At 36.8% G+C, this 22,365-nt stretch overlaps 1 protein-coding gene across 4 annotated transcripts; it reads right to left on the minus strand.

The window, feature by feature from the left end:
- Positions 1-300: 300 nt before the first annotated feature.
- Positions 301-21,836, minus strand: LOC140186691 (YTH domain-containing family protein 1-like). Of its 4 annotated transcripts, XR_011882918.1 has the most exons (7): positions 21,626-21,836; positions 21,395-21,419; positions 20,776-20,855; positions 11,888-13,414; positions 7,192-7,231; positions 5,530-5,637; positions 301-1,401 (listed from the first exon to the last, which is right to left on the minus strand). XR_011882918.1 is itself a non-coding variant. In XM_072241176.1 (6 exons), exons 1-6 carry the CDS (start codon positions 21,650-21,652, stop codon positions 1,358-1,360), a joined length of 1,743 nt encoding a protein of 580 aa, XP_072097277.1. In that variant the 5' UTR covers positions 21,653-21,836; the 3' UTR covers positions 301-1,357. The 4 variants fall into 4 exon arrangements, 2 of the variants coding, with proteins under 2 accessions (XP_072097277.1, XP_072097286.1); XR_011882923.1 differs by lacking the exons at positions 21,395-21,419; positions 21,626-21,836 and adding an exon at positions 15,218-15,261 and having other exon boundaries at positions 20,776-20,818; XM_072241176.1 differs by lacking the exon at positions 5,530-5,637.
- Between the last annotated feature and the right edge of the window lie 529 nt (positions 21,837-22,365).

Genomic DNA, 22,365 nt, shown 5'->3' on the forward strand with positions numbered 1-22,365 from the left:
AGGGTTGATGGTAGAAACAGATACATTCTGGGTATTTAAGAAGCACTTAGATAGCACATGGATGATAGAAAGTGGACAGTTATGTAGGAAGGAAGGGTTAGACTGGTCTTAGAGTATGTTAAAAGGGCGGCACAACATTGTAGGTTTGTACTGTGCTGTAATATCCTAGGCTCTATAAAAGGAAATTGAATACTGTACAGGTGTAATACAGCCGTGATACTGACTAACCCCATCCACCAACTGCAAAGTTCTTGACTATTTCAGTTATTTGACATTACTTTCAAGAGAAATTTGCAAAACTTGAAGATTCAGAATTTAATGCAATTCATGTATAGGTATTCATTGCACATTTTTAACAATATGATAAATCCAAACATAAATGGAAAGAAAGCTGAACATAACTGAATGGAGCCATGAAGAAGAAATCACTTGTGCTTGCTAAACAGATATTGTTTATTAAGGCTTGTATTCTCCTAGAGGAAAGAAAATCAACCCAATGATGTTCATTTACCTTACAGGCAGTATTCCATAGACATAACTAAAATTGTCTAAATAAGTCTAAATGATAGTTTATTTCTTTAAATTGAGGTCCATTTTTATAACTAAGTTTAGAAGAGTTAATTGTTTGCTTCCTAATGATAGTAAAGTTCCTCTACAATAAACACGTGCAAGTTTCTGTGAACTAAAGCAACAGGCATGAGCACCGTTTCATGCTTTATCCAGTCTGCAGCAATTTCAATGGTTCCCTCATTTCACAGACAGTACAGCAAGTACAGCTTTCCGACAGAAAATGAATCAAAGTATTTCATTTTGGAAGAATCAAGAGACGTTTGCATCAATTTATATTTTTTGAGACATCAACCATTATTTCCACTATTTGCTCCTACATTAAAGCTTAGCTTTACAGAAGGAAAAATAAAATGGCCTTGGGATTTTCATGAAAGAATGCAAATTAACAGCAGCTTGAAAAAAAGCTCAAAGTTAATGCACATCACCAAAAACTAGTAACGCTGAAAGCATCACATCATCCAAACTACAGAAGGCTGATGCAGTAATATTTCCTATAAAAGGAGCACAGAGTGCTCATCTTCCCAGGATTGCTAAACAAATGCAAGCTAAAGCTTCAGTGTAACAGAAGTTACCAGTGACTGCTACAGCATTTGGGTGCAAAATTACAAACAAAATGCAGACCAGTCTGGGCAAAAACAAAATCAAAAAACTGAAGAGTATTAAAAACATGATATAGCTTAATTCCCCTGCACATAAAGATATCACTGGAGCAGAAAGCTTTGATTTTTCATTCTGATGCTGGAATCACAGCACCAGCTTTTTTTTTCAGTTTTTTTTAAATAATTCATCAAGTCAAATGTTTTCTTATCATTTGTTTCGATTCAGGCGCTCCTGCAGAGAAAGAAAAAAGTTATTTTTTTAAATGTAAAAGGAATTCTTTTCTTTAAACCTACATTTCATACAACATACTAACCAATTCGGTTAGATTTTCAACTGTATTTCATAATCCAGCAACAAAAATTGACTTCTCTTGTCCTCTTGCTTACCATTTTAAAATACAAACAGCAATTCTTGTCACTATATCATTCAATTTATAATCATGCATTAATTCATAGTATTACAAAGACTTGTTTTAATCAAGTTCATTTAATAATTTGCTGGAAACTGAAAATAAGAACAATATACTGTAGTTGACTAGAATTCTAGTCGAAAAGAAAAACACGATAGGTTGTGAACCAAATCTCCAACTCAAAAGAGTAACTATATTTAGCTAATCCATATTCAGATAATGATCCAAAGCCAGCAATGCTTGCAAAAGTAGTTCATAGGCTGCCAGTCCTTTTCAAAATTACTCACGTTACCAATTCTAATGTGCTCCTTCATACCTACCTTGTGCAGTGTGAAAACCCACACCATACATCTCATCAGTTCTTCTTTACAACTTGCAGATTCAACATGTTTTTACAACATACTACATAGTTACCCTGATGTTCTCATATCAGTACAGACCTACATAGGGACGTCACAATTTCACAAATGTGCTGAAGCTGTATCCGCATAATTGTTGTCAGTTAAGATTGGGTCATAGGGAGAATATGCAGCTAATAAGCTTCAGTTCCTTGGTGAATTCCACAACGAAACTCGTTTTGTTTGGGACAACCCTACATGCAACATTAGAAGTACCTCAACAAACTTCTTAAAGTTTAAGTTGCCATTTACAAGGTTGACAAAATACATTTGGAAGTCTTGATATTTATTTGCAATACACTATTATAGACTTAGTTTGCACCAAAAATGTTATTTCAACATGAACATTGGGGAATATCGACTGAGATCTGCATAGATCAATCAACAGGCAAGTCTGTAATTGGGCTATTCCCAGCCAATGCACACCAAGCAGTGCCAATTTCTATAGATTTCCCAGCTATCACTCTGGGAAATATACTGGCTGAGCCCACACTAAGTATGATAGTCCCTTGCAATGGATGGAAGAAATCAGCTGCTGGGTGAAAGCCAATCAGAGCTATTAATTTAACTTGAATACTTTATTTTTATGATCAGAATTTTCACTATTAAAAAGAAATGCATTCATATGTATTCTGTATGTTCTGCATATTTATAAATGTCAAGGCAGTCATATTAACAACAATGACGATGTGGGGGTGGCAGGCCTTTTAATCAGGGCTGCTGGCCAGTTATTCTGGAAAAAGCCTCTCAGTGGAAGGCTGCATCCCAAATTAGAATGTTGCAGGAGCATGTAGCTAATGTTTTTGGTATTTTCAGAAAAGCCACTGCATTACAAAATAGATCACAACTCTGTGGGGAAGAAATTAGCTTTTAATATTTCCCCACTAAAATTCCAATCTGCACCAAATACACAGAAGGCCAATTCCCACCGAATGTAGAGTACAACAATGGGGAAGGGGTTATCCCCATAACTTTTAAAAATCTATCCAATTAAGCAACTGGGGCCAGATTACCTGAAGATGAAGTGCAATCCTAGCATTGCTGAGTACAATTTGACTCTATAAATAAATCAATAATTGTGTGCCCAACATATAATATGTAATTACATTAATTTTAAATGTCTTTGTATCCAAAACAAAAGCCTCAGATTTGCAGTTCAAGGTTAAAAATAATTTAGGATTACAAAGGAATTGGAATCTTTTGCCTCGGAATAAACAGCTGTTTTCTCCACAAGATTTTACATACATATTCTCTACTCCATGCTCCCCAAGGACAAATTAACCTTTTACCTACTCCTGCTCTTCTAAGACTTTTTTTCCGTTTTCCTAAGAGCAAAGTCCTCCCCACAGCCAGACTAGAGGTAGGTGAAAAGCCAAATTTTAAGGGTAAAAATACTGTAGAAAACTTAAGTGTGATCTTTTTGTTAAATAAGCCTACTAATTTCAAGTAAATTACCTACACCGCCAATTGTTACCACTGGACATTTCCCACTGAAACTTTCAACTGGACTGATTTATGAGAAATGAAATATTTGAGATATTAGAACACCTTCCCTATCTAGAACAAGAAAGGGTCTACCACAGTGGAGATTATACCAATATGTTCCAAATATGTTTTATAATTGTGCTAATCCTTGTTTCTTAAAATTCTCAGTACTTTTTAAGATACAGGGATATAGATGAAAAAGCTATCAAAACGTGTTTTTTTTGTTCTAGACTATAACAAGCAGAATAAGAGCAAATACCATGTGTGCTTGAAAAGAAAATAAGGGCAGGGTTGGAAATTAATGCAATCATAAACGCAAGAATGTGGCACAGGAAATAGGCTGTGGAACTCAGTTAAAATAAAAGCATAAAAGATATGGTGGTGGAAACATTTCGGCTTGAATCAAAACCCTGTGAAGAACACCATAATAGAACACAAACCAAGAATTTCTCACTGTTCCAACCGATTTGATAAACTTAGTCCACAGAATGATAGCAAGCAGGGAAGTATAGAATATAGGAAACAAGTACCATATTAATTCCTTAACCCCATCCCATCAATGAAACCATAGTTGGTTATTAACTTGATTTGACTGACTTCTTTTTGCTTTGAATTTTGCAGTCCTGGCTGATACATTCTACCTTAAATCTGTGTAAGGAACAGTGTCATGACAAAATTAAGACACCATTGCCAAAACTTTACCGATGTAATCTAACTATCTGTACATCTGTAGTCTTTAGAATGATGTGCCCCTACAGAAGCCCTCAACTGGTTGGAAATATCTATCCAGCTATGCGCCAAGGTGCAGCTTAAATTTAAAACCAGATTCCTGAATGCCCTAGACATGGAAACTAGGTTATATCTTGCTGTGTTCAGCATATTTTGACTTCTGTTTAGATTACAAAATTCACAATTCATAAATCAAATATTGCTCAGCTGTTTTTATAACCTTACTATAAACTCTGCTCACTAGGGACCTAATGTGGCCAACAAAGAGTCTCAGACTTCATGCCAACTGTTTCTACTTTCACAAATGCACTCTGATCTTCTGGATTTTATTTCAGATTTCCAGTATTTTATAATCTAATATTGCTAGATTGAATTGTCTAGATCCTATAGAAATCCGTTCAAATCAGACCTTTCTACTTACTGGATTATTTATGCTGAAACATAAACCAGTTTTCCTTTGTATACGTAATAATTCTTTTGGAAATTTGGGGGGGAAAAACCTTTCAGAAGCTGTTAATTCAATGCATAGGTCAAAATCAACATGCTGCTGGTTTCAGAAAAGTTGCTCAACAATGCCCAAAAGAGAGGCAATTCTACTACAACCCATCCTTATCTGGCAAATCAATTGAGTTGTAAATGCCATTATTCTGTCCTACTAGAATTCAATTTAAGTATGTATATAGATAGAAAAGTTTTTTGGGGAAACTGGAACTGGAATGGAAGCAAGATGATCAAATGAAAGACAAATGTAGCAATACTAACATATTTAAAATAGGGACAATTTCCTATCCTGCACACTAGAATTTTTTTTAAAAATCTGTGAAACAAATATAGCCTTATTTGCTATTGCCTGAAAATTGGCATAGGCATGCCCCCTTCCTTAGATTAAAATTAAATGTCAATGCACCCAGTGAATGGGTCAAAATATTACACAGCTTTGCAAAAACTGTAAGGGTTATTTGCTAGATTTTACGCTGCACCAGTTATGTACGTAACCCACAAAGGTCCCACGTCTTCCACTAATTGACATTCACTTCTCATCTTTACTGTTCTGGGGAGCTGGCTGTGTAAAACTCCAAAATAATGGAATCTCTTTCAAAAGATACACAGATAATACCAAACTATGACTAACATATGCAGATTTTATTACATGGTGTGGAGCTAACACACTGATTTAGAGGAAAACAGGAGCAACCATTCCAATTTTCCACAAGTAGCTAGGTAAAACGTAGGATAGTAACTTTGCTCTCAGTCTCCACCTTGGCACCTAGTTGGAATTTATCGCTGTGACTGATGAATCCTTTGTTGCTCTAGATTAAGTTTTCTATTGACGCTTACCAGAGATCTTTGGAGCAAAACTTGAAGAGGATGAGGACTGATGCAGCCGTTCTGATGCAGCTCATTCTCCCTGAAGCTTGGATGACTGTGCCTTCATAGGAACGGTGGCTGGAAGGGGAAGAGGAGTGGGATGACTTTGAGCACTTGCCGGCCAGAGGCAAGTCAGACACTGATGCTTCAGCCATCTTGGATTTTGCGATCTAATGCAATCTTTGAACCAAGGCTTCCCAATTTTACTTCCCTTGGAAAGTTTGACAGTTCACATGAGGCTACATTGTGGTCATGAAACGAGTAATAATCACTAAGTTCAATGAAAGGCCAGAACAGAATTCATTAGAAATAAAACCATGACCACAATGCCAAAGACAAATGGGCATGGTACAATCGATCCTCTCACACTCATGATAGTTGCAAAATCATACCCGTTTTCAATAGAAGAAAGAACTGAGGAGCAACAGTGTGGGGAATGAAATAAAGGATATGAAAACAAAATGGGTCACAAATGGGACAAATATCCTAAAACCTCCCACCATGTGAGTACTGGCTTTGGATCATTACTAAATTTTGTGGAGGAAACAAAAAAATAATTAACCTTATTTTCATACTTGTCCATGATCTAAATATTGTTATATCAATACAAAAGTTTGCTTCAATAGAACAAAAAGTTTATAAACAATGTTGAGAATGACTAAAATGTCAGTGTAACCAAAATCAATGTTTACAGTGCAAATACATTCAAATATAGTGATAAACTAAGCTTTGTATGACAAGATTCAGATATAACAATTCACAGAAAATCCAGTTACTGACTTCTGAAGTATAACACTGCTGTATTTTAAACATAGAAATGCAGAGAAGCATGTAGGTAACTGTACTACGTAAAGGAATTTTGTTAAGATTGAGAAGTACAATTGCAACAAAGAACTTACTAGAACATTTATGCTTCATAGATTGGAATAACAGGGTAAAAATTAAACATTTCAATGTTTTATCCAAAAATGCTTACAGCAAGCTTTTGTTCTCATTCTTGTTTACTGGTTCCTATCTTGGTTGCCATTTTAGTCACATATTCAAAGACATAATGTAAATCTGGCCCTCAGCCTTTTCTTTACAAGAGAGTGTAGCACTCTAGATCTTGCCAACAACATTGACCATGTAAGATTCTAGGCAAAAAACCTAAATTATACTTTGCACTGGCAGAGGCCATAGGCTTGGTGCAAGGAAGAATGATAGTTTATTCTAAAATCATCTGACATTATCATAGCACAGGCAAGGAATATATTTTAGCAGCCAGACATGCTCCAAGAGATACCAAGAGGAAAAAAGAAAGATGTGTGGCCAGATTTGCAAATCAGAAGCATGAACTCAAAGAAATGTTCAACATATAAACAATTTTCTTCTTTTAATGTTTGAAATGGTTGTATGTTACATTTCTTTATATGCTAATTTTTATATGGGATCATTTTATGCTCTTTACTCATGTGCTAGCTGTTTTCCCAAATTTATCCCAAGCACTAGGCAGTCTCTAAGCTCCTACAGTCTGGTCTGAGTATGACTAGCTTTTTGTTAGAAAAGGTATATACATGTAAAGCAAAGCCACCAAAATACCACAAGATTCCACCCCCCCAAAAAAACACTAATAAATTCTTTTATAATATTTACCTTGTAAATAATGAGAAGCCACTGGTAGGGAAACCTTGTCCTGAAAATTTAAAACAAAAAGGCAAAATCTATTTGATTTGTTGACATACTATTTATGACAGAAGTAACATGTAAATTCAATTGTCAATGCAAACCCCCTCAATGATTGCTCATAACACTAAACTCCTAACAGGTTTTCTCTATAAATGCCTAAGAAACTCAGTAAAATGCTATTACAGGACCAAATTAGGAAAAAAGGGAAAACCCTGTATTGAGTCATTGTGGGCCAAATGGCTTGTTCCTGTACCGAGTCATTTTAGCACAATGTTATTTTGAATTAATGCATTATGTCAACAAAAAATGGTAAACTCCCATTTCAAATTCGGCATCCTGATGGGAATTAATATTTTCATGAATCAGAATGGATACACCATCCATAAGGTCAGAGTCAATGTGCTTGTCTGTTTAATGTAAAGAATATCCTCCCTTAGATGATCCAGTCAGGATATGCACGTTGCTCGCAAAAGGGACATAAAAGTTTAATATTTTAGTTAATCAAGCTCTGATAAACGAGAAGGATGTGTTTTAAATTCCTTTAAATTAGAAAATAAAGGAAATCAGGATAACTACAATCTCTACTGACTACATTTTAATGTCAAATGGCTGTGACCACCAGAATATACTCGTTTTGCAATAACCACTTAGTGTACTCAAGTGAGTAGCACAGTAGATAGTGCTGTTGTCTCTAAGTACAAAAAACCCAACTACAATCCAGACCTTGTATGTCTCCACATACTGTTCTCCACAAGAGGCTTCAGCAAGAAGAGGTAGAAGCTCTTGGCAAGTTTCTTTCTTTGTCTGTTAGTGCAGTAAAAAAGGGGTCCAGAGTCCGTGGTGCGTTCTTTATGTCATATGTGGGAATTCTGGGATTCCCCGATTGCTACATCTGCACGAGATTCATCCAGCCACACCTCCTTACAGAATGTGTTAAGGATCTGGAACTGCAGCTGGATGACCTATGACTCATACAGGAGAATGAGAAAGAGATAGATAACACCCCTAAAATACAGGAGGCAGGTAGCTGGATGACTGTCAGGAGCAGGAAAAGGAACAGGCAGACAGTGCAGAGTACTTCTGTGACCATTCCCTTTCATAACAAGTATATCACTTTGGATATTGCTTGGTAGGATGACCTACCAGGGGAAAACCACAGCTATCACGAGCAGCGTCTGACTCTGTAGCTCAGAACAGAAGAGTTTCAGACTTCTGGGATCTCTTCTGAGAAAGATATGACCAATACAAAAAAAGACAGGTTACAGCTGAACTCAAGGAAAACCAATATCTTTACAGGAAGATTTGCTAGAGGTGTTGGGGAGGGTTCAAACTAGCTAGCCAGCGGGGTGGGAACCAGAGTGATAGGTCAGTGGATAGGGCAGTTCTCTATGGAGCTAAAGCTTGTCAGTGGGAAATGAAACAAAAAGTCTTCATGTATATTTGAGGCAGAGATTGATAGATTCTTGATTAGCCAGGGCATAAAAGGATATGGGGAGAAGGCAGGAGATTGGGGCTGAGAGGAAAAATGGATTAGCCATTATGAAATGGCAGAGCAGACTCCATGGGCCAAATGGCCTAATTCTGCTCTTCTATCTTATGGTGTTAGATCTCTGTCCCACATACGAATTTCTCTCAATTCACTTCCCACGTACTATGAGCCCACTCTCAGTTAATCAAGGGTAAAACACACAAAATTCTGGAGGAACTCAGCAGGCCAGACAGCATCTAAGGAAAAGAGTACATAGTCAATGTTTTGGGCCAAGATCCTCCATCAGTACTGCTCATTTAACCAAACTGTTTCTGATTGTTACGAATGGCAGGAGGGGAACATGAAGAGGAGCTTCAAAAAACACACACACACAAGACTTTACCACTGGGAACTCCTTTTCCGCAAAGTGATAAAAACAGGAGTCAATCAAGGACCTCAAAGCGAAATTGGAAAAGTGCTTGACCACAAGTAGTTTTTGGGTACTGAGGAATAAACAGGCAGACTTGATCATTCAAACAGCTTTCTGTGAGGTGATGATTCTATGAATTTATTCTTTAACTGCTCACAGGCCTACAATTTTCAAGTATTTATTATCATTCCTAGTTCTAGTTTTTTCAACACACTTCACCCACTCCACTTGCCGGACATTATATTTGAAACCTGTGGAATTCCCACTCTAAACTTTCCCATATTTTCTTATTGAAAACCATTTCATCCAAGATGAATTATTCCTACACATCAATGGTCAATTTGCATTTAGTTGATGTCAAAGCAAATGCCAATAAATTCAGCTCAATTTTATACATTAACATAAATGTTATGAATCAATAAAATTAAATAAATTGCTCTGCAATTTTGGACAAGAAATGAAAGACACTGCAGGGCCAAGTTATGTTCCAACCAAAAATGAACAGCTTATCTTAGACAGGCCAGACTGCACTGTCAGATATTCCAGCATCATCTATTCTTGTGTCAGACTGCACATATACTTCCATTTGGATTCATACTGTTCGGTAAAGAATTTTCTTAAAGCTTCAAAAGGACTGATCTTATTTTCAATTTGTAATGATCAATAACTTTTAAGAAGCAAGTCCAATCAATGGTTTTAGTAAATTAGTAATCAAGGCAGAGGTACAAACCTTACTCTTGGCTTTTGTACTACTCTGTTGCAAAGTCCGTTTGTTATGTGCCATGTCATGTGACATAGGCAATCATGGTGTTTTCACTACCATGATCGTTCTTGGCAATTTCTTCTACAGAAGTGGTTTGTCATTGCCTTCTTCTGGGCAGTGTCTTAGTAATTGCAAAGTAGATAACCAAAAACAGAAAGCTATACTTTCAAACAAATCAAAGTACATCATGCTCAGAAGGAACAAAAAGGCCAATTCAAATATTAGTGTATCATAATACAACTGTTTACAGTGAGCTAATTTAACTGGCTGAACACATACTTGGATCTCAGAAATCAGAAAGGTTAGATGCACACCACAATGTTGGTTAAGTGTAAAGATCAGTTGCATGAACAGTGCATGCATGGACCAAACAATAAACTATCATGTCCATCCACATGGCAACCTGGACACGTCGAGATTTGTAAGAAACAGTGGACCAGATGTTCATCTTCACCATCTTCATGATAATGTACTGGATCAGTCTAGACTACACTCCTTTACAAAACCCTAACCCAATATTCAATGAAGGGATGTCCAGGCACTTTCTCGAAAAGACTGGCAATCCACTCCTAAAGATTAATGACTAGATGAAGGTAAAAGTATGTTCCAATGTTTCAAAGCACTCCCATCATAAAAACACACCTAACCACAAAGATTTGATTACTATAGTTGAGCATGTACAATATAGATGCAAGTATTTCACCCAAAATGTAATATCTTTTATTAGTAGGGTGAGGGGAAAGGACTGCTGATGAAAATTCACTAGAATTTGAATACTTCATAGTTGACCAAGTTTTCATAGATTAATCAATAACAGCTACTTAACATAATACTAGAAAATGCTGACTATCAACCTCCTCAAATGGGAAAAGCCACTAGAGTATCCAGAACGTTAAATGGGTATTATGATTTAATTAGATTGCGGTTGCACAATTTCATTTATTCACATTTAATCTATTTAAGAGGTTTCAGAAAGTGGGGAAGATGGGGGGGGGGGTGGAGATGGGTGCTGTTCCAAACAATCCCCAATGGACACAGTAAATTGTGTCTAACTAAATATTCTCAGTTGTTTCATCTTGCTTATCATTGGACAATCAATCCAGATTCTTACCTCACATAATGCACTTTTAAGTTTATTTTTGTTATGTCCCCATATCCACTTCTAAACATTGTTAAAAATGACTAGAGTTTATCTGATTTTAAAGAAACAAATTGGGAGAAATTTGTCTTTGAACAGAAGAGCTGTCCCATTTGAACTGAACTCGAGGCACCAAATGTCACCGGCAGCTAATACACTTATATAGATTTAGCTTATTTGACCAAATGTCTCCTCTGATGGACCTTTAGAAAATTACTAACCCTACATAGCCGAAAGGATGCACTTTCTAAATGTGGCCAATTTAAGAATTATGTGAATACATTAAAAAGGTATTTTAATGTCATTGATTTTTAAAGCTTTTGCAAATTATGTACTATCAATTCCCACAAACCCAAATACAATTTTGATTCAGTATGAACAGTGTACTAATGCGACAGAGTGCAGCATTCATGTAGCTATTTTTGCATATACTGACAACCTACTCAACTGAAGCAATTAGGGTTTTATCTTCTAAATGGCATCCAAACAATATGTTAGTATTAACAATATACCAATAATATATCTTAGGTGATCACATTCTCCACTCTGAAATCAAATCCACAATAAAAATATTGGGATAGGGGAAGGAATAGGTAGGGGGATAGTGTTTCTTGCCAACTTATGCAAAATAGCAGAAGATACACTAATCATCTTGCGTAAATACTGAATGACAACACTGGCCAGAATGTTTTGATTATAATTGCATGCCAAATTTATTGGTAAATAGTTATGTATTATTTTTCTTGTCTCTACAACATTGTTCAGTGAAATGTATATAATAAACTCAATGTTTACAACACAAGAGCAAGTTTACTGGCATTTGAATCAAAATCATGTGTGCATAAATACCCTAACAGGACTCACCTTACGTACAACTTCCTCCTCTTCCTGGCGCTTTTCATAATGTGAAAAGTCATCAAAAATTGAGGTGGTATGCTTGTAAGTAGCAATAATTTTGAGCACTTGCTTGGCTTTTTCTAAAGGAACCTCCTGTGTGTCTCGAGAGTTAGTGACTGGCTTATTATCATTGTTTTCCAAACGGATATGCCTCAGCTGGTTATTAGGCACATCCTTTACAAAGATCCACTTTACATCAAATTTTCCTTTCCACTTGTCCTGTGACCAAACTCCAGCACACGTGCCATAGTCCACTGCTGATTTCATTTCTGCAACTCCACAAAAATGTCCACTGCCATTTACACTGAATAGTAAGTAAACAGGACCCTTGCCAGCCAGCGAGCGATATGCACTGTCCAAGCGTTTATTGCCATGTTCTGTACTGCACCAAATGGAGTACTTGATAGAGCGATGGATGTCATCCTCAGAGTAGCTCTTGATAATAAACACTCGACCATTTTTGACATTCCAGTCAAAGTCTTTTGGATTATAGCTGTAAGCAGCCTTCAGTTTTTCAAGGACAGGATGAGTCTCATTGCTTGGTGGAGAGCTAACTGGTACATTACCCAGAGAGTTGTTTTCATTACCAGGTCCATTATTTTGAACAAATGCTGCACCTCTGTTGCGAGGGGCTATCCAACGATTCTGTGGGGGTTGCTGAGGATTCTGAAATGGTTGCTGTGGAATCTGCAACTGCTGAGTTGGAGGGGGCTGAGTCAATTGCTGCTGAGGAACTACCTGAGTAGTAGGGACCTGATTAGGTGGAGGAGCTTTTGCTACAGGTCCTTTATTATCCCACGTACCAATATCCATATTGTGTTTTATAGGAGGTGGGGGCAATGCAGAACTTCCCACTGCTGCTCCAGTCTTTGGTTTTAGTTTTGGTTGAGGCTTGGCTGGTTTACTTGCAATGGCAGCCCATGATGTTGGCTTTGGAGCAGATACACCCACTGTTGAGCCATTTCCAGGTGCTGCATTAGTTATACCTGGGCTATTCACCACAGACCCCACTGTCTTCACACCTGATGAGGTCACAGCTCCAATCTTTAATCCAACCATCCCTTGTTCAATGCTATTCATGCCTGGAGCTTTATTCAAAGTATCATTTGGAAACCCTGCCTGTCCATCTACTATTGTCCCACCCAAAGAACTAGGTGGGTAACTATAGCTACTGCCATATGCTGAACTCGGTGTTTGTTGTCCCTGAGACCCGCCTGTCCCCCAAGCAGAAAACCCGGGATTTTCAGGAAAAAAGTTGAACCTATGTTGATTTAAATATGGAGTGCTCCCTAGGCCCCCAGGTTGACCAAAGACAGCATCATGCATGAAATGATGATCTCCATTGCTCAGTTGTCCATATGTTGTTAAGTATGGAATAGGAGGATCACCACCAGTGGACCATGGTGCTGCTTCACTAAGAGAATAGGAAAATCCAATGGAAGGAGCATAATAGCTTGATAGGTATGGATCAGTCATTGAAGGGTAGCTGTTATTCTGTTGATTAAAAAAAACAAAGGTTATAGATCCATGCCACAATCATTTGCACTTATCCATTTTAACTTAGCTCAACTTAATCCAACTGAATAATTTGAAGTTCTTTAAGATTGTAATTGGTTGCAGAATTTAGATTTTATTAAACATTTGGATAATTAAAAAAATACTATTTAGAGATATAATTAAACTTATGACTTTCTATCATACCCATCACTTGATTGCAGATACACTGGCTTAGTACTAAAAGCACACAGAATCTGCTAATGTAAAGTGTTTAAACAGCAAATCTGTTACTACTAAATGGAAAGGAGCTATAATAAAAGAATGCAACACATCTAGTTGGAAATAATTTGTTAACGTAATACAAGTAGTAAAGAGTTTCCCGAAATAGTTAATGTTGTTCGTTGTAAAATCCTTTAATACCTTAGAAAATTAACACATGGAGGAAAGTGTGAGTGAGAAAGTTGATAGCCTTTCACCCAAAGATTCAAACTCAACCATAATCCATAATCTGATTATCAGCATCTGCCTCTCTAGGTGATGTTTTTCCAGGCTTTCTTTAAACTTAGTTGGTTCATTAAAATGTATAAACTAATATGTAACATCTAAGAAAAAAGACTTAAAGATGTATAGGAATATTAATCAAAATAGCATTCGATAGTCCTAAAAAAAAATCTGGTGCTCAACTGGTAATGTCCTGAGAATACCAGATTATTGAAGATTTATTGTACCCAAACCTAAAGGAACCCACTACAAGTAACATGCCAAACAAAACATCCATTAAAAAAAATTCTATTAACAACTTAAGAAATTGGATGGACGTCACTTATTGAAAGTACTGGTGAAAAATCATTTACAACACAATAATACTTTCAAAATAGTTGAGCTATCGTTAATGACTTCAATTTCTCTTCTACAGGAAGCATCTGACACTTAAGAAATGTCAAGATCAAAATTATTGCATTTACATCCAGGCCTAGTGTTTCAAAAATTAGCGCTAATCAGTTCCTATAAAAACCAATGAACATCCAATCAAATATTAACCAGTAGGAAAGGATATACACACACATGCTTTGATACAGTTAAACCACATAATGACAGGTAAAAGCCTAGTTAATTTTCCACCACTCAGTCAAAAGCATTAAAATTAATTCCCTGACTAGGATCAGCACAAGGGCTCAAAACTAGTATTTTACAAATTAAGATAGTTTAGCAAATGTTAAGAAATATAATAAAGTATGATATACACATGTCACTTTTGACAGATTACTCGTCCTCCTTCAGTAGTGATATGCTCTATCTAGGTAAATTGAGATCACAAAAAGAAAACAGTATTTGTTCAGGGTACATTGTGCTGATGGAACACTTGGTCAGGTGTAAATGAATTTATTTATTCAATTTTTGCCCTATATAAATGATCATAAAATACCAATGATCATCATACAAATGCTTTCAGAAACTGATACAATATTGTTAATTTAGAAAAATCATGTGTTATGGAATCACCAAACTATGAAACAGAAGGAAAACCATTTAGACAAATGTGCCTCTAGTAGGGTTAATAGTTTAACAGAAAATAGTTATTCCATTTCCATTTCTCAGCGCTTCTTAGTAATGTCTTAAAGACATAAAATAATCAATGTTTTAAAAATGACGTTACATAGCCTTATTTTAAAGACATTTACAATTGTACTGATTATGAAAACTTATCCCTTAATGGTTACTGTACTGAATTTAAAACTCTCAGGAATGATCCCCAATCTGTGGAAACAATCCTGCTTTGTACATTTTCTTAAAACTTACAAAGATTTTTGTAAATCTTGAGATATTCCATTCAGATCCTTCAACTGCAAAAATACAAAAAAATGCAAATGCTGCAAGTATAAATTATAAAAGGATACCATTTAGTAAAAGAGAACATTTCAGACCTGGGGTTTAGTTTATACGTCATTGTTTAGGCACAAAACTGTCTACTGGATAAGATATGCATGTAAATGTACACTGCACCAATGGTAGGTTGTACTTTATAATCTGCTAGCAACCCAGATTAGGTTTTCCCTCACTTTCTTACATAATTATATGCATATCAGTTGAGTGTTTTTTCACATCTCTCCCATATGAGGTGCCATGGTGGTGTAGTGGTTAGCATGACTCAGGGTATCAGAGGTCAGAGTTCAATTCTGGTGTCCTCTGTAAGAAGTTTTTATGTTCTTCTTGTGACTTCTGGATTTCCTCTGGATGCTGCAATAATCCAAAGAAGTACCCGCTAGTAGATTAGTTGGTCATTGTAAATTGTACTGCAATTAAGCTAGCGTTAAATAGGTGGGGTTGCTGGGCGGTGTGGACCATTGTGCTGGAAGGGCCTTTTCTAAAGAAGTATGGTGCATTACATGGCCCACTTTTAAATACTGTACTTGGCCAGGCCACAATAGTCTTGTTGTCTAGCAAATATCCAAAAGCCAAGTGATCTGAGCCAACTTTTACTAAAAATAATTTAAAATGTGTATTTACGTTTAGTTTAAAAAAGGAGAAAGAATACACATTTACTGTTGTAAAAGCTTCCTTCTGAATTGCTACTCAAGACCTAGCATTAGCATTTATATATTAGTTAAATCAGAATTTAGTTATAGAGAGAATGCATGACCCACAAAATATACCAGCTCAAGAGTGTGTGGTCTTCTAGATAATGGAACACACATGGGGATTGAAGAAACAGCAAATCATTGTAATGTATTACATAAAGAAGACAATGGATGATCCATTTGCTCATGCAATAGATGAGCAAAATACTCTGCCCAGATGGTGTTGAGCACCTTAAGTACAAGAGCAGATGCATCCACCAAGAGAAGTTCCATGACTCTGTCACATGTCCAACGTGCACCATGAAAATGGCAAAAATCTGGGGAGTCAAATGGAAAACATATTAATATGAACAATTTGGTCTAGTTTTTAAATCCTCTTTTAGAATATTGATAATATGGATTCACTGATGGCAATGCTCCTTTCTTTACTGGAGATTGCTGTTGCCTGCCTCTTAGTTAGCACCAATGCAACTTGCACAATGCACAAATAAACTGCTTCAATTCTGACGTGCACACGTATTATGAATACAGAACTTTTATAAAATTCATTTTCCTAAGCATTTACTTTCTTCGAAGTATTTCAAAGCGCCTGTACCTGGCAGGGTAGTGGAAATCTGCGACCAACTGGCTGGAGAATTAAGGGCATTTTCAAACTCTCACTGCTGCAGTCAGAGGTTCCCCCCCCCCTCACACTTAAACAAGGCATCCATTATGCTGAAGTCTAAGAAGAAAAGGATGACCTGCCTCAATAACTATTGCCCAGCAGTACTCACATCTACTGTGAGAAAGTATTTTGAGAGGTTGGTCACAGCTAGAATTAACTCTTGCCTGAGAAAGGGCCTGGACCTGCTGCAATTTGTCTACCACTACAAAAGGTCTACAGCAGACACAATCTCAGTGTCGCTCCATTCAGCTTTGGAGCACAGACTGCTGTTTACTAGATTACAGCACAGCATTCAACACCATTAGCTCATCAGTACTATCAACAAGCTTCAAAACTTGAGCCATCGTACTTCCTTCTTCAAGTGGATTGTCGATTTCGTTATCAGGAGACAATTGAAATCTGTAATAACATCTCCTCCTCGCTGACTATTAACACAGGTGAACCTTAATGATGTGTATTTATCCCACTGCTTCATTCCCTCTCCTCTCATAACTGTGTGGCTAGGAAAGCTCAAACACCATGTTAAAATTCACTGATGAACTGATGACAACCGTTGTCAAAAATCTCAGATGACGACAAAGAGATGTACAGAAGTGAGACAGATCAGCTAGTTGAGTGGTGTCCAACAACAATCCCTAACTCAAGAATATCAAGACCAAGTGAATGATTATGGACTTAATGAAAGGAAAATTGGGAGAATACACACTAGTCCCCATTCAGGGGTCAGCAACGAAATGTTCCTAAGCATCAACACCTCAAAAGGATCTATCACAGACCCAACACACTGATACAATCACAAAGATGGCAAGTCTACTTCATTAGGAACCAAGGACATTTGTTATATGTCATCAAAGACTCGTGCAGATTTCTACAGATGTACAGTCGAGAGCATTCTGACTGGTTACATCATGGCCTGGTATGAAGCCTCCAATGCACAGGATCACAAGAGGCTGCAGAGGGTTGTAGATTCAATCCGTTCCAGCACAGACACAATCGATTCTGCCATCAAGGTCGTCCTCAATAGCTAGTACCTCAAGAAGGCAGCATCCATCATTAAGGGCCCTCACCAGTTGGAGCACGACCTCTTTGCGTTACCATCAAGGTGGTGGTTCAGGAGCCTTAAGAGTCTGTGTTTTAGAAACAGTTTTTATCTCTCTGTCTTCAGATTTCTAAACAGTCCATGAACACTAGCTCATTATTTGTGTTTTCCACTAGTTACTAACTTTTATAACTTAGTAATTTTTGTCTTGCACTGTACTGTTACCAAAACAATAAATTTCACCACATGACAGTGATAATAAATCTGATTCCGATTGACCATGTAAAATCAGTGACCATTTTTGAAGTTCTTAAGTTAGATTACATAAACTTCAGAGTTCAATACTCATTGGATACAAGACTAGCCAAAGAGATTTTCCAATTAATTTCTCAATCATTTTGACAATCAACAGTGGCAGAATGCTATTCTAAAGCAGGTGCAAATTTCTACAAAATATTTTTTCTAAAATCCATAAGCATTCACAGTAATAAAAAGTGATTCATGGGCTCCACCATTTTAAGAAAATGTTCTGAAAATAGATTACTGCAGATATTTTTAAATCACTATGAATTTACTTTGAGGATTGCTAACATTATTCATAACCCATAAAACAGGAAACAAAAATCCAAACAACACAAGTAAAATGTAAAAGCAGTCCTTCTACATCTTTTTTTGAAATACAGAATTAGAATGCAGGATTGAGAAAGGCAATTGATACTGTATCAATTGAGTTGTTTTGATCACAAAATGCAAAATAGTAGCTAAAATAGAACTAAGCAGACTATCTTTTTAATAATAAATTTCATATGAAGAAAAACCGTACTTAATTAAGTTTATATTTTAAAATCAATACTCACTGCTTTCCCTAGCCTTATGCTCAACTTCTTTTCAAAAAAAATTGTATTAACCCGCTTTTTATGGCCTACATACATATACAACTAAGTTGTTCATTTAAAATGTGATTAATTGATTTTTGTTAGCCAAAAGGCATTGAGAACAGGGCAGTCACAGTTAGTTAGGTCAGAGTTCAAACATTCTCACTGAATGGCAGAAAGATGCAAGGGGCTACAGGTATACCTCTATATCTGCAATTCCCCTCTATTAACCACCTCAGATTTAGGATTGTTGGGATTTCTTTCAGTTTTACTAGAATGATCTTTTACTGCACAAAAACATTTCAGAAATATTTTAATAGTTAAGGAGCTGAAATATATGGGCATGATTCCATTCAAAATTAAAGATGACTACTCTATAGTTGTTATTTTATTCTAAAAGTCAGATTTTTAAAGTATACAAACAATTCTGTATTAATCAAATAACCTAATGAATCTTTATTCTGAATATTAAAAAATTAACAGAGGGTTAGCCAATGCTTAATTTTCAGTTAACTCTGGGAATACTTGGGAGAAGTTTACAAAACAAGCTTTCAGTCATCAACCATATCTAATAACATGAGCAATTCAAGTGTAAATAGCAGTAAGTACTTTTAACATCAACTCAATTGGAGCAATTAATAAATTTCTTTGAACCAGGGTGAAATCAATTGTAATCTATGTCATAATAAATGCAATTCATTACATTAAAAATAAAGAGGAAGTACTGTATATAGCAGACTCTTGAATGGAATGGTAAACTGTCCAGTAAACAAGTGACATGAACTAGGTTGGTCTCAGTTTGCCCTGGAAGAAGGATGGAAATTTAGCTGAGGTTCTGGATTCCGAACACATCACATAACACCTGCTATTAAAGCATATATAAGAATATTGGTCAGGTCTGGAATGAGGCAGGCTGTTGATTGCCTCTAACAATCAGTCTGTTGTCTTGTACTACAGTCCTCCAGCATTTGGTCAAGGATTAACCGGAATACTCGGATAAAATATTTCAAGAACAATTGCTCAATGAGGCCACAGAAAGGAAATAAATAAAAAACCATGCATTATCTTTGTGAACTAGTAAAATAACTAACTGAACTTTAAAAATCCAACATATTGGGGAGATCCAACAGGATCTGATTAAGTGATTTATAAACAGTAAATAGAATGCAATAGTTATTTGTCTATATCCAATGTGTGGCACTATGACAGAACCACCAACTCCAACACAATAAGTTACTTCAGAAGAAAGAAAACATCCATTGCAAAACAATTAGTCGAGCGATTAACAACATTCCATTAGCCAGATCCAAAAGAAAAAAACAAATATTTTGAATTATTGCATTATCAGGATTAATATACAATTAAAACAAAAATGACAATGCCATCAAGAGAATCCAAATGCACACAAACTGCCCAGCTACTGAATGTGACAACTTTGAACATTCACTGGAATAAAATCCATATAAAACTCTAACAGGAATGTTCTTCGGGTACTTCACTTTATTTCTGAAATAAAAACACAAGTTGACTTTCTGTGTGCAGAAAATACTCCTAAGGATGGCTCCCAGAGAACTGGATGCATTTTTTGTGGGCACAATCATGTAAGTGAGAAAATACATGATAGCATGACAATGCAAAATAAAACCATCATAATGTTCAAATTGTATCAAGCATAATTACATTACTGATATCAATATTAATAGTCTAACTTTTCTATAATAAATGAAAATGAGCAGTTCCTCATCTTTTGGTATGGAAGATTAAACAGGATGCACTATTTTTCAAATAATGCACACGGTTTAAAACGGCATTTGAATAATTAACCGTTTAAAATAGCAAATTGGCACACATTTAGAAGCAGTTTTCCCATCATATGAAATAGCTGACTAATTTCATGTCAAAAATATAAACTGTTCATATTCACTGTATCTTAATAGTATCATTAAATTTTAAACAAGATCTATCCCAAAAACCAAATAAAGGCATTTTCAAATCTACTTGAATCCCTATAATACACACATTTAACTCTTCTAATTAATTCTACAGTTTGTAAAGAACAATGTGCAAAAATCATCCAACTTTTTAAACTACTATAATCACCTTTCAAAGAATTTAAAAAATATATTTCCCCATTTATAACAGCTGAATTTGGCAGATTGGGCAGTCCCCAGATCTCGATATAAAATATGCAACAAACTCACTTGATTAGACTGGCTGCTTAGGTATGGCTCAAAATCGTTGTCGTGCACTGTATCCTTTTGATGCAACGAACCATTTTGCACTGCAAAGTAAAACATCACAATAAACGTCGATATTGTTTCCATATATCTTCAAAGATTACAATTATACAAGTCACAATTGCAGGAAACCAACAGCAAAACAGATCTACAATTATCTGTCTGTAAAATTCCATGGTCACAGCGTTATTTGCAGCATTTTATTTTTGAGAACGGCATTTTGCTAAATAACGAAAGAAAAAAGTCTCATTTTATTTAGATCAGTGAAAGTAAATGCGCCTCACAACTTCTCATCTGAATAAAACACGGCAAGTACAAAGCAGAAGCATACGATCTTTCCTTTGTATAATTCATCCAAAGCCAGGAAAACTTGGCCTTAACTCCTAACTTTACCCAACATTTCCGCCACATTTACTCTCAGCGTTATTGAAGACCAAAGATCACAGGAGACGGCACAGACGGGAAAAAGAGAGATGAATCTCTCCTCAAAAAAAAAGAAAAATAGCAATCATACATTCAGGATAACTTTATACTTTCTTTAAAACCATTTGCAAGAGCCCGGGCCTCCAGGCCAGCATCTTACCTTTATTCTCTTGTCCTTTTGCTCTCTGTTTAGGGCCACCGAACAGACACACGGCAACAACAGCAGCAGCAGCAAAACGGGAAGGAAAAAAAAGAATGTTAGTGCCGATTGCTCCGAACAACCCTTGGCCTCCACCGATGGAAGCGAGCCCGCGAATCCCCCCCAGTGAAGCAGCCAACAAGGGAATGGGGGGGCACAACAAAGACTCGGCCGCTTCCCGGCCCTGCCTACCTGAGGGTCAACGCTTGTGGCAGACATACTTCATTAATCACCACTTGCACCCGCTCAGCTGCAGACGCGAAATCCAATGTGTTGTTGAGGCGCTGGGCTCGGAGAAGTAACCAAAGGCCGCAGTTTCCCCTCCACTTCAACTTGGCTCCTCGTACGGATTTCTCAGACGTTTAACCCAATGGCGACCATACTCAGATTCCGATGACGTATTACGCATTGCGCGCACTGACACTGACCGAGGCCGGAGGAGGAGTCTGCCACTGCTGATGACGTATGCACATGACAACCGAGATGGAGAAGCAGATGGCTCTGTTCCCCTTCTCTAACTCTGCACTTCATCCAAATTCCGTGTATCTTCACCATTTCTCCCCTCTGGTTCCCTGTTTGCTGACGCTGGAGTTTCTACAGAGGCCTAATTTTGTACAACTTATGCCTGAACTTCCGTGAGTTTTGGGCCCAACAGGATATCGCGACCTTCTTCAGTAGTTTTTGCCTCCCGTGTCTTTTGCTTCGGCAAAGATTCCTCAAACCTAATCATCCCCCCCCCCCGCCCCGCAAACGACCCTTTCTCACAATTCCCTTTCAACCTGGAGACTCCACTCTAGTCTCTTAACTCATTTCTACCTGCTGACACATCATTAACCTACTTGATTTCTCCGTCCCCCTCACCCGTTCCCAACTGAACTCGCAGCTCTCCATTTACTTTGTACAGTACCAATCCCTAACAGATAAGAGTGGTG

This window comes from Mobula birostris, chromosome 2 (assembly GCF_030028105.1).
Source record: "Mobula birostris isolate sMobBir1 chromosome 2, sMobBir1.hap1, whole genome shotgun sequence".
Taxonomy (NCBI): domain Eukaryota; kingdom Metazoa; phylum Chordata; class Chondrichthyes; order Myliobatiformes; family Myliobatidae; genus Mobula; species Mobula birostris.

Excerpts from the sequence above, each read along its gene's own strand:
- LOC140186691 (XM_072241176.1), bottom strand. The coding sequence starts at position 21,652 with ATGTCTGCCACAAGCGTTGACCCTCAG. Across the intron at positions 13,415-20,775 it reads TAAGCAGCCAGTCTAATCAA|AATAACAGCTACCCTTCAAT; the intron begins GTGAGTTTGTTG and ends TTTAATCAACAG. Across the intron at positions 1,402-7,191 it reads GGCTTCTCATTATTTACAAG|GAGCGCCTGAATCGAAACAA; the intron begins GTAAATATTATA and ends CTTTCTCTGCAG.